At 33.8% G+C, this 18,541-nt stretch overlaps 2 protein-coding genes across 2 annotated transcripts; both read left to right on the forward strand.

Annotated features, from left to right (window-relative positions):
- Positions 1 to 5,285: 5,285 nt before the first annotated feature.
- Positions 5,286 to 7,849, forward strand: LOC131655508 (2-oxoisovalerate dehydrogenase subunit alpha 2, mitochondrial-like). The gene is made up of 8 exons (XM_058925364.1): positions 5,286 to 5,698; positions 5,780 to 5,962; positions 6,220 to 6,377; positions 6,486 to 6,585; positions 6,787 to 6,898; positions 7,006 to 7,145; positions 7,272 to 7,457; positions 7,549 to 7,849. Exons 1-8 carry the CDS (start codon positions 5,414 to 5,416, stop codon positions 7,714 to 7,716), a joined length of 1,332 nt encoding a protein of 443 aa, XP_058781347.1. The 5' UTR covers positions 5,286 to 5,413; the 3' UTR covers positions 7,717 to 7,849.
- Positions 7,850 to 8,645: 796 nt separating this feature from the next.
- On the forward strand, positions 8,646 to 11,673 carry LOC131655510 (cation/H(+) antiporter 15-like). The gene is made up of 3 exons (XM_058925365.1): positions 8,646 to 9,053; positions 9,142 to 10,143; positions 10,248 to 11,673. The coding sequence occupies exons 1-3, from the start codon at positions 8,844 to 8,846 to the stop codon at positions 11,559 to 11,561; spliced, it is 2,526 nt and encodes an 841-aa protein (XP_058781348.1). The 5' UTR covers positions 8,646 to 8,843; the 3' UTR covers positions 11,562 to 11,673.
- Positions 11,674 to 18,541: the final 6,868 nt, after the last annotated feature.

Here is an 18,541-nt window from a genome sequence, read left to right on the forward strand (position 1 = left end):
AATATTATAACAAAACCCATCATGTTGGCCCTTAACATGTTGGAAATTTTAATTGGGACGCGACATAAATTTTTTAAATTTCCATTTCTTTTGATATATTTTTTAACCTTTAAGATTACTTAATATGACTTACATATTTAAGGAAAAAAGTTGTTATGTCTTGATTTTCAACAATTAAGGCCTACAAAATTTTTATTTTATTCAGCTATTAAACTTTTTTAAAAGGTAAATTATTACCGATTTCTTTTACAGTTCCCTTTTATCAGTCCCATAATTTAATATAATCAGGATATTTATCAACAACCATTATCGAAAACAATGTACATTATAGAAAGAAGTTTGCTTCATAAACATAGTACACCCATCTTAAAATATTTTATTAAATTCATTGGATGTTTTATCATTTTATTACACAAATAAAACTGCCTCCAAATGATTAAATTATACATTATATCCTTTTTCTATTTGTCAGTGTTAAACAACACATATCAAGTTTCTGTTTGTAATGGTAGAATGGTTGAAATAAAATCCAACATTATTACACAAAGATTAAACTCATGTTATACAGGTTTTTACAATTACAAAAACATTTGATTGTATCATTCGGAATTATAAAAAACAGCACTTTACAAAGTCCCCATCCTAACGCCTTTCCACGATTAAATGCACATAAGGAGAAAACCGCAACATGCTCCAGACTAAAGTATCGCCATTGCAAAGTTTGATACTCTTAGCTAATTCATACCAGCCCTGAGCCATGTACCTTTCATAAGTGCTTGGGACTCCTTTCCTCCTCGCCTTATGAAGCCTGCAGTTGAACACATTTCGAGTCGCCGCGTCTACAACTTTAATTTCATCCTGATATACTCGGAGGCATTTCTTAGCTATGTCCTTTGGAAAATGCTGCATAAATACACATATATTTTAGCTTACATTTCATATTGTTCCTATATTAAATGAATACGAATCACATTAGATTGTGTTATCTTACCATCACATTTTTTGCACTTTTTTTGCCGTTTGTAATACGAGTTTTCCAAGTGAATTTCTTTGCGCCATTCGACAACTCCTCTCTAATATCAGTAGACGCCTTCCCTTTCCCTTTCTTTGATTGATTTCCCTTTCTCAATATATGTTGATTGACTTTTCCCCGTGATGAAACTGCCCGAACTGACTTTTTTTCCTTTTCTTTAATTCCTACACTTCGTTCACCACACAAATTTTTCTTTGAAACCATCCCTGGATCCCCATTAACACTGTCAATCGTTTTATCCTCAATCGTTTCTTCCATTGGCTCCTCCTTTACATCCAGAATCACAACATTTTCATGAGTTGAAGGTTGAGGAACTGCAGTGGGGGATGTCGTAGCTATTTGATCAAACCGATGTACTTTCCCATGTTCTTTTGCTCTTTGCGCTTTCTTCGAAGCTTTTTTTGCCTTATCTGCATTGTACCCCGTTTCAGCAACCAACCCATCTATCAACCTCCATGCCCCTTCGTCGCTAACAACCAAAAACAATCACAACAATAGTTAAATATTTGTCTTATAAATTTAACGAAATTATTAAGCCATTTGAATTACTCAATAAAAATTATCTTTATACGAACAAATTCAAGATTACTGATGATTCACAGGAAATGATGTTGAACAATCACCAAATATTCAGAATATGAACAAACAAATATGTAAAACGATACTTAATAGAAACACAGACTTAATACAAAAAAAAATGCATACCCAACAGTAGTAAAAACCCAAGAATCACTAATCGAACCTGATGTAATCTGTTTTTGCAAATTCAGTTTGAAATACACATTAACCCTAACGACTCTTGGTACGTATTTATTTAACATACACCTACATACTTAGAGAACACTAAAAAAAACTTCACAGAAAAAACACGACACAACCGACAATGTTTCGTCACCCCCACATCTATAATAGCCATAAGAGGGCATATATCCCCGTTAATCTTTAAAAAGTTGATTTCAGAAAAATTTTCAATTGCAGATAAATTTTCGCCTTTACCAAACACATGCATCTCAACCCATTTAGAAACAATAATGCTTCAACACTGAAACTTGAAATAATAACAATCAGATTTATATTCTTAAAGTAACGATGAAAAGCAGTACCTGATTTCTACGCCGTCTTCGTCTGATATACATCCGTGGACAGTTTTCCTTTCTCCGGTCATCTTCTCTACCATGCAGGAAATCTGGAATTACCGCACTGTTCAGAAAGCTCGCGCGTTTGGTTTGCCGAGGGTGCTTTTGTTTTCAATAAAAAATGAATTTATAACCTGTCTCTCTGCTTCCTCATAATGTTGGCAATTTACAGCTATTAATTTCCAATGGGCCAAGATAATTGTTGGGTTGCCCTGACCAAGAAAATTCCCAATAGCCCAAGAAATGTAGAAGCGATTGACTAATATGTTTATTTAACAAACACAATTAATAATTAACATATTCTTTTTTAAAATAACCCACTCATCATATTAAAACTAATAATTTTTTTTTTATATAACAAAATTACCAATATATTAATTTGTTATTATTATTTACATCTTATTTACCACAATTAAATACACATTAAAATAATTTTAACAGACAAAATATGTGGAATATATTTTTTAAGCAATGCATCATAATATATTCCCATTTCATATCATGTATATTTAATTTATTATATCAAATCCACACAATGTCAAAACATTTTTGTTGGGCATCAGAATTCAACTGTTTAAAGTTTTTCAAATAGACAATGATTGTCACATGTATATTTTATTGCAAATCTACTATTAACAATTGTATTGAACTAATAATATTTTGAAAAAAAATTACATAGACTTAACAAAATCTAAGCCCAACATAAACAAATTTATATAATAATTTAAATATTGTACATCCCCAGGACTTTAGTCATATATATTCCCCTACTAACTTCACATATCTTCCATAAATAAGTAAAATATAAAGCATACCAAATCAATAACAAATTGTATCTGTAAAACAATGACTGATACAAAACTAGAAAATAAGAGCAATTGCATAACAGATTATCATAACATACATAACAGTAAATTAATATAACAGATTATCAGAGCAATTACATAAGTTCTTATCAATCCATAGCAAATTAATAACCAAACAAAAATTCTGAACATTAAATAAAACAAGTTCTTAAAATTACATTCAAATTAAGAATGCAAAATTACTAAAACAAGGTAAATGATTAAACCAAAAAATATTGTTCTTCAAAAAGTCGTCATCAATGCATCCACACTAACCATTAAGACATCAACAAATCACCATCTTCTAAACCTGCATTTTACATTCATAACAGTGTTAAAAAAATTCCAGAAACATACGGATTAGATGAAAAGCATTCAATATCAATGTTATACAACATTATATGTCAACAAATACAATCCTAACCATTGTTTTCAGTTTCTTCACCAACTCTGTCCAGATCTTCCATTCACTGTCATCCATAATACAAGCATTTTATGATTCTAAAACCCAAAAAATATAATCTAACATATTTTCAAACTTTTCGTAAAACTCTGAACAATAAAGTTATACCTTTCATTTTCAAAGCGTATCCAACCAACACACACTCCATCTGATATCTCTACCATTCTGGGTTTCATATCCAATCCCACACTGCCCATAACATCAGCTACAAACTGAACATCTTCAACAACAGCAAACCTAACTCCAGATCTGATTCTTTCATGACGAAGCATCCAATTGATTGCAACCATCTCATTCTGCCACACCCCTCCGATGTTCCTCACCTTGCTATCACTCTCCCACATGCATGCAACATTGTCCCGTACATAAACAGCCAAATCAGTGCACGCCTTCGTAACCCGCTCTTTCTTCATCTTCGCCCTCATGCGCAGTAGTTTAGATCTTTCTCTAATCTTCCTTTTAATGGCGAATCGCTGTAAACGATCTTCAACCATAATAAATTTTAAATTTCTGCATGATAAAGAACAAGGTTAAATCAAAATCAAACTCTTAAAGAATATGAAAGAAATATTTTGGATTTAGAAGAAAAGAATCCACAACCTGCATGCTTTCTTAACCTGGGAGAAGGTACCCATTTTCGTTCAACAGATGCAGTGGATTTCGCTTCTGAGATTAAAACCTAATTTCAAGTTCCTCTCATCCACTTATACACTGAAACGTTCCAACCTCTTTAGTCTTCTTTTCCCAAAGTACATCTTCACATACATTATCATTACTCAGTAGGGAAACGTGCAAAAAACGTGGGAAACTGGTATACTGGCTTTTTAGATGACCACATTAAAATTATATTAAATTCTTCAAATGAATAATTAATATCGTTTTATCAATATACACATCACTCTGTTAATTTTGAAAAAATTTAATACATTGAACTATTTACATTGGGTCTTCACTTTATTTCTTTCAAAATTGAATTCGATTTATTTTTAATTACATTAACTCAATTTAATTTTTACAATTCCTTTACTACTTAATTTAATATTAATTATCTTCATTCATTGCTTTTTTTGTCTTCTATATTTTTCGCCAAAAAAATTTAATATATTCCCTTTTTTGGTATATTTTTTGTTATATATTTTTGACAAGCTAAAATTTATTATGCTCAAATAAATTGATTTCTAAACAAATATATATATCAGAATGAATTTTCATACACAATATAATAATTAATGAATTTATATGTGGTACATTTTAAAACAATTTACATAATAATATTATTATTGGTTATATAAATTATTACGCGACCCATGCGAACCCAGGGGTAATGGATACTTATGGTATATTTTAAAGAATAACGTACGAGTGCGGACACAATGGTGTCTAACTACCTAATTATATGAATTTCATATTAAATGAAACTAATTTTAAATTAATATTTATATAACAATTATAATTTCAATATTTTTTCTTTTTAATTTGTGTATCTTTTGTATATATTTATTAACTATCTTTATATATTTATTTATTATTTATATCGACTTTGCGTGACCCGTGCGAACGCACGGGTCCTTTACTAGTTTCATCGAAAGAAGAAGAAAAAAAACAAATGAAGTACTATCAAATACTGACACGCGTGTGCTCATCACGGAAACATGTATATCCAAAAAACAGAGTGAGTAGTGTATGACGTGGCAGTGATTATTCTTTCACGTGATAGACTTCCCACGTAACATCTGACGTTCATCTTATTTTCCCTCAATTTGGATTGGATCATCTTTTTGTCCACTACCTAATTTCCTAACTAAAATAACCATATTTACAATCTCCGAGTAGCCATTTCAATAATTTACTCAATATAATAATTTCAAAATCCATTGCCATTCTCACCGTCTGAATCTCTACTTTCATTTTGTTTCTTCACTTTCTCATATGCACCATGATGAAGAAATCCACCACCATCCTCACCTACTTCAAATATCGAATCACTCCTCTTCTCGCCGATCGTCGGAAACCTAATCTCACCAATCTTCTTCCACGTCGCTTTAACTCCACCACTGCGACTAACCCTTCCATTCACGACCAGGTTTTAGATTTTCCTGGAGGAGATGTCAAATTCATCCCTCAAATGAAGTTTTTATCCGAATCAACGCAAGAGAGAATCCCTTGTTACCGTGTTCTTGATGACTATGGGGACCTGATTTCAGGGACTCAGTCTGTACAGGTTTTTTTTCACTAACTTCACGTTCATTTTCATTGATTTGCTTCTGCTGTGTGAAAATAAATAAATAAATATTGGTGTTAGGTTGGTGAGGACGTTGCTGTTAAAATGTATAATAACATGGTTGCACTTCAAACTATGGATACTATCTTCTATGAAGCGCAAAGACAAGGAAGAATCTCATTTTATTTAACAACAAGCGGGGAAGAGGCTATCAACATTGCATCTGCTGCAGCTCTTTTCATGGATGATATTATCTTTCCCCAGGTTACTTATCATCTATGAAGCTTATCATTTATGAAACACAGACACCGGAAACACGACACCGACACTAACACGTCAACACCGATAATAATTTAAAAAATGAATAAATTAAACGTAATCACAAATGTCTGTGTTAGTTTCGGACACCAACATTGCCATATACTCAACTTTTTTTTTATTTGTTATGATTTTGGTAAAGAGATAACTATTTTGTTAAGACTTGAAATGATCTTAGAGAAATTAGGATTGATTGCATGCAGTATAGGGAACCGGGGGTCTTGTTATGGCGTGGTTTCACTCTGCAAGAATTTGCAAATCAATGTTTTTCCAATAAATTTGATAATGGGAAAGGAAGGCAGATGCCCATCCATTATGGGTCTAACAAGCACAACTATATGACTGTAGCATCAACCATTGCGTAAGTATTGAAAATTTTGATCTATGTACGATATTATTATTGTTGTTGCTGCTATTTTCCCCAATGATTATGAAGGTTAAAAAAGGAAACATTTACTTTGATCTGTAGTACGCAAATTCCCCATGCTGTTGGAGCTGCATATTCCTTAAAGATGGACAAAAAGGATGCATGTGCCGTAACTTACTTCGGAGATGGCGGTTCAAGTGAGGTAAATTGTACAATTTCTATGATAGTAAGACTCATTTCCCCCATTTATGAAAGGAGACTTCTGTGTGATTTAAACACGGCATGGATTTGTGATAGAATGATTTTGTTTTCATGTGCGATCATTATCAAGGATCCTCGATATGTTAAGATTTTCTTCTTTTGTTTTTCATATTGTAATAGATTGAGTTATGAGCTATGACAGGGAGATTTCCATGCCGGATTAAATTTTGCTGCGGTAATGGAGGCCCCGGTCATTTTTATATGCCGGAATAATGGATGGGCTATCAGTACCCCTACATCAGATCAGTTTCGAAGTAATTCTCTGTTCCTTCTGTTTCAATTTCTTCTAACTGTCTAGCTCTTTAGCATTGTCTTGCAATGTCTAACAGCATGTTGTGCTGGTTTTTGTGTTTAAAAATAGGTGATGGTATTGTTGTAAAAGGACAAGCTTATGGAGTTCGTAGTATTCGTGTAGATGGGAATGATGCTCTGGCCATTTATACTGCTGTTCAAGCTGCTCGTCAAATGGCAGTTAGCGAAAAGAGACCAATTTTAATAGAAGTAAAATGATACTAACCTTTGAAGCCAAATCTTTGGGCATGTTAAAAAAGATGCTGGTATGTGGTCTCATATTGCAGCGTGTTTAACGGCAGACCAATGTTGTATATGTTTCTTCTGTTTTTTCAGGCTCTTACATATAGAGCAGGACACCACTCCACGTCAGATGACTCTACCAAGTATCGTCCTGCCAAAGAGATTGATTGGTGGAGATCGGCACGTGATCCTGTGGCGAGATTTAGAAAGTGGATAGAAAGGAATGGCTGGTGGAATGACATTGCTGAGTCTGAGCTTCGAAACAGTTTGAGACAGCAGGTAAACTATAGTCATGACTTGAATTTGATTTAAATGGATCCCTAAAAACATTGTTGAATAGTTATTCTAACTCAAAAATTTCCTGCTACAGCTTCTACAGACGATTCAAGTTGCCGAGATTGTAGAAAAACCTCCCCTTGCAGACCTGTTTAATGACGTTTATGACGTTCCTCCGACCAATCTCCGTGAGCAGGAGAAATGGCTGAAGGAGACTGTAAACAAACATCCACATGAGTATCCAACAAATATTCCCATGTAGTTTTAATTTTAACTCTTAACCACAACATCTAGTTTGAAGATGCCATAAAATCATCTTCAAACTTGGATTTTCTGTGTATTATGAATTGGAGAATAATGAGGTTGACATCCTCAAATAAATCATTAGTTCTGAATATTTTTGGCACCACCTTTAAGTTATCTTTTATGTTTTAAAAAATATACATATTAATTTATTCAAAATAAAATAAATATTACTGAAGAAATACACATGGCATCATTAACTGAAAAAAAACTGGTATTCAAAATATGTTTTTTGTATTTAGGTTTTCAAATTATATAAAGTAACATAAAAAATGAAGTGTTTTTACCTGACTTAAATCAAACTTATCTTCTTAAGAGAAGTTGATCCAAACAAGATTTAAGAAAACCTCTTAACAAACAAAAGGAGCTTTTATTTTGAAAAGAAAAAACAAATAAAAGGAACTTCTACAAAAGGTTTTGAGAGGAACTTCAGATTTTTTGTTGTTGCAAATACTATACCAAGATATTCAATATAATAGTTTATAAGTTTTTAATTGTTAAAAACATTATGTATTTTAGTTAGGCAATTGATTTTAGACAATTCAATTTTTTATTCTTAATATGAGATTAAGAAATAATATATTGCTGATTTGTGATTGATTTGCAAAAGCTGCAAATGTCATGTTTCTTAATAAGAATCTAAACTGAATCAATTTTGTTAACTGATAGCATTTTGTTCAGATAAGAGATCTGATTAAATTTTTATACACATGTTTATTCTTGATCTAAAAATCACTCACATTATATATATCAAATCATAAGATCTCTTAAAATAGATTCCACAACATTGACCATAGAATTTAACTACAATTTCCACTTGGAGTGGAAAACCACCAAAACAAAACCAACCTTTTCCTTTCTCTCTTCCTTCCTCTAATTTCTGATTTTCATCAAACAAAACAAAAATAATAATTATCCTTCTTCTTCTTGTTACATTATTTTCCCTCCTTATCATCCATCTGCAAGATTTAAACCATCTTTTCTATTATATGCTGCTAGTGCATTGGTAATGCAAGTTTGACACATGACAAAATCCTCTATTAGGTGAAAGTTGTTATATATCAATAGAGGATTAACAAGGAAAAAATGGGAGATAGAGGAAACAGAACAGATGCATATATAGTGTGTTATGCACCAACCATGATTACAACAAATGGAATATGGCAAGGAGATAACCCTTTGGATTATTCTCTCCCACTTTTCATCTTGCAATTAACTTTAGTCGTTGCAGCCACTCGCATGTTTGTCTTTATTCTCAGGCCCTTTCGCCAGCCACGTGTCATAGCCGAAATTCTGGTTAGTTCTTTTCTTTTCAAACACAAAAAAGGCCTTTGTGTTGCATTGCATTGCATTGCTGATAGATGTGATGTTTTCATCGGTGCAGGGCGGGGTAGTATTAGGTCCTTCGGTGCTTGGAAAAAGCGAAGTATTTGCCAATGCGATTTTCCCTCTAAGAAGTGTGATGGTGATTGAAACAATGGCGAACGTTGGTTTACTTTATTTCCTCTTCTTGGTTGGTGTGGAGATGGACGTAACTATTTTGCGCAGCGTAGGGAGAAAGGCGGTCTTTGCAGCGATTTCTGGCATGGTTTTGCCTTTCATCATTGGTGCTTCTTTTTCCTTCCTTTCGAATAGGCATACTCTTAACAGTGACATAAACCAAGGAACTTATATTCTGTTCCTCGGCGTCGCTCTATCTGTCACTGCTTTTCCTGTCTTAGCTCGAATCCTCGCCGAGCTAAAACTTATTAACACGGATTTAGGAAGGCTCGCTCTTTCGTCTGCACTCATTAATGACGTGTGCGCTTGGATTCTCTTGGCTTTAGCAATTGCACTGGCTGAAAATGAAACAAGTTCTTTTGCTTCCCTTTGGGTTTTATTGTCGGGCGCAGCGTTTGTCGCCTTTTGTATTTACGCCGTTCGACCAGCAGCCTCATGGGTAGTTAGGAAAACACCTGAAGGTGAATCATTCAGTGAATTCTATATATCTCTTATATTAGCCGGTGTCATGATCTCCGGTTTCATCACCGATGCTATTGGAACACATTCTGTTTTCGGAGCTTTTGTGTTTGGTTTAGCAATTCCGAGTGGACCACTTGGTGTTACACTTGTGGAAAAGCTTGAGGATTTTGTTTCGGGACTTCTGCTCCCTCTATTTTTCGCAATCAGTGGGTTAAAAACCGATATAGGACTCGTACGAGGGTCTTGGACTTGGAGTATTCTTATTTTTGTCATTTTTCTTGCTTGCATTGGCAAAATTATTGGAACTCTAGCTGTTGCATTCTTTTATCAAATGCCGATCCGCGAAGGCGCTACCCTCGGATTGCTCATGAACACAAAAGGCCTTATTGAATTGATTGTTCTCAATGTTGGAAAGGACCAAAAGGTGTTAATGCTATCATAGTACTATTGATTGCTATTTGTATTTTCATTGTTTTGCTTATTCCTCTCAATGAATCACTCATTTTGACTACTTCAAACTTTATGCAGATTTTCGATGAAGCATCATTTGCCGTCATGGTGGTTATAACCGTAATAATGACCGGAGTAGTTGTACCTGTTGTATCGATAATTTATAGACCATCAAGGGGAAACATAAATTACAAAAGAAGATCAATTCAGATATCAAAACCTGATGGAGAATTTAGAATACTAGTTTGTGTCCATAGTCCTCGAAATGTGCCAACAATGATCAACCTCCTTGAAGCCTCGAATCCAACAAAGAATTCGCCTATATGTCTCTACATGCTTCATTTGGTCGAACTCAGCGGCCGCACATCAGCAATGCTTATTGTCCACAACACAACAAAACCAGAACAGGTAGCACTTAACCGAACGGAAGCTCAATCCGATCACATAATCACCGCATTTAAAAACTACGAACAAAACACTTCATTCGTCTCGGTCCAGCCATTAACAGCAGTTTCCCCTTACTCAACAATGCATGAAGATATATGCAATTTAGCACAAGAGAAGCGCGTATCGCTAATCATCATTCCCTTTCATAAACAACAAACAGTCGATGGTGGAATGGAACCTACAAACATGTCATTTCGAACAATCAACCAAAACGTACTAGCAAACGCACCGTGCTCGGTCGGAATCCTAGTCGATAGAGGCTTAAACGGTTTAAACCGCCTAGACTCAAACCAAGTATCACATCATGTAGCAATAATGTTCTTCGGTGGACCAGACGACAGAGAAGCGTTATGCTACGGATGGAGAATGTTCGAACATACAGCTATAAGCCTAACCATAATGCGGTTTGTCCCGGGCGAAAAAGTAAGCGAACCAGTTCATCAACACGGAATCAATCCAGACGAACCAAGCGTGCTAACAGTTGAAACAGATAATGATATAGAAAAACGAATTGACGATAAACTAATACACGAGTTTAGAATGAGATACCTGAACGATGATTCGTTTAACTACTTTGAGAAAGTAGTTAACAATGGAGAGGAAACAGTAGCAGCAATAAGAACAATGGATGATATACATGATCTATTTATAGTTGGAAGAGGTCATGGAATGATATCGCCATTGACAGCAGGGTTAACTGATTGGAGTGAGTGTCCTGAGATGGGTGCAATAGGTGATTTGTTAGCTTCATCAGATTTTGCAGCAAGTGCTTCAGTTTTGGTAGTGCAACAATATGTTGGATTAGGATCAAATGGTGATGGATTAGAAACACCAGTTGATAGTGAAGAATTTTATAATAATAGTGTTGACATAACTCATCATTCAGGAGCATCAAGAAGACATACTGTTTTTAATACAGAAAGAATAACTCCCCATAGTTTATAGCAAAATTATGGAAAATTTTGTATTATGACTTCTGGGGTGGTTTTTTTTTTTTTTTTACAAAGTTTGCCTATTGTTGTAAGAAATGTACATAGAGTTTCATACATTTATGTGAGTACAGTTTCTTTTAATTCATGTATGGTTAATTTTTTGTCTATCAACACTTCATATCAAGTCTCTTATGTTACTCCATTCCAACAACATTTTAGTTTGGGCTTAGCATAATTCTGCTAATTCCTAGGGATTTTGTTTAAAAAAAAAACTACTCTGATGTGTGGAACCTGGAGAAGGGAGAGCTTTATAATCAAGAGAGGCTATTGCTTCATAAAAAATGTGACACTCAATTTAGTCTTTAAGGAAAATTATATGTCAATTTTGAATTTAAAGAAAGTTTGAAAATCAATTTATACCACTGAAGAAATTATTGGCCGAGTCGCATATTAATTCACTCGCTCTCTTTAAAGAGGTTTTGTATATGTGTAAGTAAACTATCAACCACAAAGTTGAATGAAACTGTTGAGTCAAACAGTATAGTATCCTACTAAATTGTAGGTCCCTTTTTAGAATACACCCTCAAATCATTGTCGTTTGGATACAGTAAATAATTTTTTAAACGAGGAAAAATTCAAACAATTCTCCAAAAAATTCAGGAAATACTCAAAAAAATTCAACAGATTAAAAAAAAGGGAAATAAGTTGGCACTTCGACAACTTGAAAAATTCGACGAGTTTGAAAAAGGGCCTTGAATACTTTAAACCGCTCATGCCTAGCTTACTCTTGGTAAAATATTTTCAAATGTTCAACCAAGACTTCCATGTTTTTGTATTGCTTCTAAAACTCGCAGTTCATGGTTGATAGCATGGTGCAACTAACTTCTAATCAACATGTTTAGTAAAAGCACCTCTTTAAGTCTTATACGTAGAAGTTGGCAATTCGTCTTCGGGAACAAGCTCATCAAGAACAAATGACTTTTCAAGGTTAATCTAAGGAGTGTTTTAGTTGTTTATGGGTTTAGAGGAGGGGAAGGTAACATATATAGGTGTTGTCTCGATCTAACATTATGTGATTTGAGCTATTTGGAATTGAAATAATTTTTTTTAGATAGGTTCACTTTGTAGTTAATCATTAGATGTGTTTGACTATCAGTTTGACGTGAAAGTGAGTTTATGCCCATGCTTTAAATTTTGTCATTTCTTTGTTTGATCGGGAGCGGGGCCCGCTCAAGTGATCGGGTATTTAGGGGTGTTATAGGTAGTCAGTTGCCTTCCTTTTGTTTTGATAAGTGTTATAGTACTTCTTCCTCCAATTGATTCTCTTCAGAGATCTATTATGCTTATGGCTGGTGAATAGATCAGATCGATGAGTGGTTAAGTTTTTCTTGTTTGTAAATGAAGGTTTGGTGGTTGATTTTTGGTTTGTAGTATTTCCTTCTTATTTTGCAATAGGGATGTCAACGGGTAGGGTAGGGTGTGGGTTTCACACTACCCAAACTCGCATCCGAAATCACCACCCGAACCCGAACTCAAACCCAAAGACTATTTGGGTGGCAAAATGACATCTACGCCCACACCCGTTGAATTCAGGTTTTTCCACCCGAACCCAAACCAGCAGCAAAACACATAAAATACAACAACAACATTGAAATTTTCCATTAGTCCAAACGGGTGGAAAAACACAGTAGAATTAAAATATAGGGTTAAATATGTTTTTGGTCCCTATAAATATCTCAATTTTGGCTTTTAGTCCCTATAAAAAAATATATTGAATTTTAGTCCATTTAAAATTACTTTTGCACTCACTTTTGGTCCCTCTACAAGGACTAAAACTGAGTGCAAAAGTAATTTTATAGGGACTAAAAGTCAATATATTTTTTATAGGGACTAAAAGCCATTTTAGGTAATTTTATAGGGACTAAAAACATACTTAACCCTAAAATATATTTAGGGGCATAAAATACAATAACAACATTAAAAAACACCGTAGAATTATATATATTTAGGGACACTTATGTAATTTCAAGTCTAAGTGGGTGTGATCTCGAGTTTCGAATAAAGGTTTTGTAACACATCATATTTTCTACTATTTAATTTAATTAAAATTTAATTATTTAATTAGAATTATTTGGAATTTTGGTGATTTATTGAAGGAATTATGAAAAATAAGCAATTGGGCTTAGTGTAGTGGTTAGCAAAAGGGAAGTGTTAACTATCTAGGTCTTATTAGATATTTTCTATTTTTCAAAAAATAAAGGAATTTGGAGAGAAAGGAGATTAGAAGCAAAAGGGAGAACTCAAGAACACGTGAAAGGGGAGAAGCAGAGGAAGAGGAAGAACCCAAGAATTTGGCTAAGGTAAGGGGTGACTAATTCCTTTTAGCATCTATTATTGGTTTGTGGATAATAGAATTGATTAGGTGTATTGCTCATCTCTATTGTATGTATGGTGGGTTTTAGGATTTTGGGATTTTGGAACCTATAGGATGAATTTGGATGATTTAGGAATGTTAATATGCAATAGAATAATAGGATTTGTGTTAAGATGATGTGGTTAATAACCATAGTTTTAGACATGTATTCAAAGACTTAAAATTGTTTAAAATGATGGAAAAGTGGGTTTTTGGGTCAAGGAATCGCAGACCTAGAATCACAAAATCGCAGAAAAATTCTGCATAAAACATCCATGCGTCGACCTGAAGAATCTTTGCATCGGCTCATGCAGAAAAATTACTCAGCATGAGTCAACCTATAGGGTCGGCCTGAGTGAACCCGAGGGGGACAAGAATCCTCTGCATCGACCTGAAGAAGTTATGTGTCAGTAGTGTTAGGTGTCATGCTCTGGTCTTGTAACACTGGGGGAACACTCGTTTGTTTTAGGGTTATATGATAAACTCGTATTTTAATTGTTGAATAATTTTTTTGAGGTATGAGGTAGTGACCTCTTGGAGTTGATAACTGATGTTTTGAATTTATTCAACTTTATGAACTTATTTCCGCTGTGTTAAACATGTTTTGGTGAATACTGTTATTTTGTTTCCTCGGTAAAAGTATGACATTGGTTTTGAAATTTTATCGGCGAGTTGTAGCATCCTTTTTGCATGTTTACTCTGAATATATTGTTTATTATTCCGCGGGGTTTAGAAGGGTGTTACAGGTTTCACATTATCCATGAAGGACCAAGGAATATTAGGGAGAGAGATGTTAAGTTTATTCCATAAGTTCCTTCTAATGATGTAATTATTAGAAGCGTACACGACAGTAAAACCTAATAAATTGTTTTGAAAACTTAAAGTGAATGAAATCTGTTGATCATCATTAATAAGAGTGACAGGATTCAAACACTTTTTGCAAAAGCACCAAAGATTAGGCAAGTAACTATTCCTATTATTAAAAGCAAAAGGCTTAAAATCAAACCTGGTTAGCCAAGTCTTAGGAAACTTGTCAAATTTCATCCAAGGCTCATCTATGAAGACAAAATCAGGAAAATTCTTTTGAATCAACTTCTCGAGGGTCAGTCTGGGAGCATTATTAGTCACTCCTCTAATGTTCCAAAAGAGGCAATTCATATTGTCATTTTAATTTGACTAGACACATGTCTTGTATTTCCAAGAGAGTTTGTTTTCTTTCTTTTCCTTTTCTTTGAAGTAACAAGTTGAAAGTATCTTTCAGGAAAAAGATCCACGCCATTATCATCATCTTTCTCAGCCTCAGCCATATTAGCCCAAGACTGCTGAAGAAAGTCCTTTACTACTCTTTATGAGCATCTTCAATATGGGTTTTCGGAACAAACTTTACCATTTGAGTGGCCTCTATGTACTCACTTTTTAAGTTACCTTCATCCTCTTTAGAGGATGGAGAGTCATAGTCCCCTATTAAGTTGCCATCCTTATTTACCATAGGAATTTAATGAGAAGTGGAGGCTTCCCCAGTATTGATAAGAAAGGGTTCAGCAATTTTGGGAGAAACATGAACATTCTCAGCAGAAAGCTAAAGAGATTTTCCATTTTATGCTATCTTCCCTTCAATTGGAATGAATGTTTGACTTGTCTATTTCTTCTCAACTTCCTTGTTTTTATCATCAGAAATAGCTTTCCTCTTGCATGAATTATAGGTAAGACCAAGGAAGGTGTAGAAGTCAGGGATCTTCTCATACTCAATGTCAACAAAAAAAGAAAACCTTACTCTTTCCATAAGAATTTTATAACTCAACTCTTTAGTTAGATCCAAATTGATCAAGACACGCACAAAATGACCAAAAGGCCTTTCAAAGGCAGATTTGTTAGATGCTGAGTCAATACAAATTGGAGTGCCAATATTACTTGTAACAGTAGATAAAATTCTAGGTCTTCAGTACTCCTGAGAAAGACCGTGAATTCTAATCCAAACCTGACTAGATGTTTGCTTTAGAGTAGATGGAACAAAATCCTTTGTCCAAGGAAAAAGTTTCAGAACTCCTTGAGGAAGCGACTAGACGCTAACAGATCTAACACGTTGCATATCCTCAAGTGAAGAAAAAGCAAATTCGAAGAAATCTTTACCTAGAGAAGTCACCCCCCATTTACCAATGGTCGGCCAAATCTCCAAAAGCTTATTTTTCAGATTAACAAATGTTAGTGGCGAAGCACCTTTGGACCAAACTACTCGACCATGAAGGTGATGTTTGCAGGCATCTATAACAAGTCTATACGCTTCTTCCGGGATTATAATGGCTAATCTATCTCCCTTTAAGCAAGGAGAAGGAAGCTGGCTGAAAGGAATATCACAAACATTTTGCAACCACTGCTGAGAATGATTTGGTCTGATTTTGCACCGAAGAGTTAACCATTGTTTTCTTAACACCTAGATGCATGCCGAAATGGTTTGTTTCAGGAAATAGCAATGCCACATCCATGATGAACCACTAGAGAGGAGGAAGTATCGAGGAAAAGAAAGGAAGGCCGAGAAAAGTCATGTCGTGAACTAGTCGTTATAGGGAGAACTAGCCGTTACTTACAGGAAGTAGAGCCATAGATCCATTTGGTGTGTATATCTTCAACCTTATTTAACTAGAGTAGAGATCCACTCCATTTCCTAAAAAGAAATGAAGTGTCCATTACTATAGTTTCATGTGTATATTACACGTACATGTATTATTTATTTAATTTTATGCACCCAAAACTATAGTAATGAACCTCCATTTCTTTTTAGAAAATGGAGTAGATCTCTACTCATTCAACTAAGAGCACCTATATCACACATTCCATCACCAAAAACTAAGACATTGTATTAGATTTTTGTTAGTATTTTACTTAAACCTCCGTTCTCTTATTGAGTGACGTTCATTTATACAACGACTTTGTTTTTTTATTTTGCTGTACATACAATAATGACATAAGGATATCGTAGACCAATAAATAAAAGCGAATATATTTTTCTGCAAAATTGGTTATAATGGATTATAGTGTGGGGTTTGGTAAGACCCTTATAAATTTTTTAATAAATTATATCAATATTTAGAAAATATAATTAAATTGTTTAAATAATTAAAAAAATAAAATAGTATGTGAGACCTATTTAAAAAACTCAAATGAATATTATTGATTTGGGTGTTCTAAATTGTATCATCGGAGATGTATAAGAAATATGTCACGTCGTCTAATTTGACAACAAGGCATTCTAGAAGATGCAAAAGCCACAAATTCATGAAGTAAGAAAGAGGTTGAGTGAGAATTGAGAATGTGACTGAATAATTTGTGTAGAAATTTCACTTCTTATTTCATACTATTAAAGTTCAACATTTGATTGCAAAACTGTTTTTGAAAATGACATATAGTAATTAAGTTTCAAGTTATGTACGAATCGTTGTCATGATATTCAATTCAATTGTTTAATTTGACTCTTCTCCAAAGTGCTATATGCATGCATGTCCTCTATCCAGTTTCTTTGAATTTCCAATATTTTTTCTTATTAATTGAAGTTCCGTTTGTAATTAGTATGTCCAACTCCATTAGAAATTGTAATAAATTGAAAGAGATTTCAATCATCTCACATAAGACAAATTCAAATGTTTTGACTAAAGGAAAATATTTATGTAAAGAATACATTAATTCATTAGTGATAAATATGTTAAACTAAAAGTTGGAGACTACAAAAATTATACTCCCTCCGACTTACAATAGGTGTCCTATTTCAAATAATTTGAGATAAATAAAAAAAAAAAAAAGATACATATTATGAGACAGAGGAAATATCATTTATAACTAAATGATTTTTTTTCCAGAAACAAAGATAAACAAATAACAAGAGCATAAAGGTGCTCAACCCATATTACAAGAGAGACCAACAAATCAATCACTACTTAATGGAAATGATTTGGATAACTTTACAAGTGACTCTGTATCTTTAGTACATATGCTGAACAAATAAATAATTTATATTATTATAATAATATAATAAAAATTTATTTTTGCCTAAAATTATCAAAGTTACAGATTTTCAAAGTCACTGAAACTTAATCCCTACTTAACAGTACAGGTCTTTAGTTGGTTCAATAGACTCAACAGCAATGGTCTCAAAATTTTGAGGGTCCATTTTTTATTATTGAATAAAAAATATGATAAAAAAAATATAAGACTTAGTAGCAACTACCCTTTTACAAGTTGTTAAGGAAATAGGGAGAATTTGAATGGAATGCCGAATGCAACGAAGTATTTGAGTCCTTGAAAAGGATTTTAGCTACCTCGTTGATACTCACCTGACCATTGTTGGGGGAGGTCATGTATCTCTACCCAGTTGTTATCGAAGAGGCGGTGAGTATCGTCCTCATAAGAGAACCAGGTGTCTGGCAAAGTCCGATATATTTATCAAAAGCCCTATCTGGAGAAGAAACTCGATATCAAAAAATCGGGCAAAGTCTGGTATATTTATCAAAAGGCCTATCTAGAGAAGAAATCTGATATCAAAAAATTGAGATAGTTGCCTTAGTCGTGGTAATGGCATCACGAAAATT

Source organism: Vicia villosa, linkage group LG3 (genome assembly GCF_029867415.1).
Source record: "Vicia villosa cultivar HV-30 ecotype Madison, WI linkage group LG3, Vvil1.0, whole genome shotgun sequence".
NCBI lineage: Eukaryota > Viridiplantae > Streptophyta > Magnoliopsida > Fabales > Fabaceae > Vicia > Vicia villosa.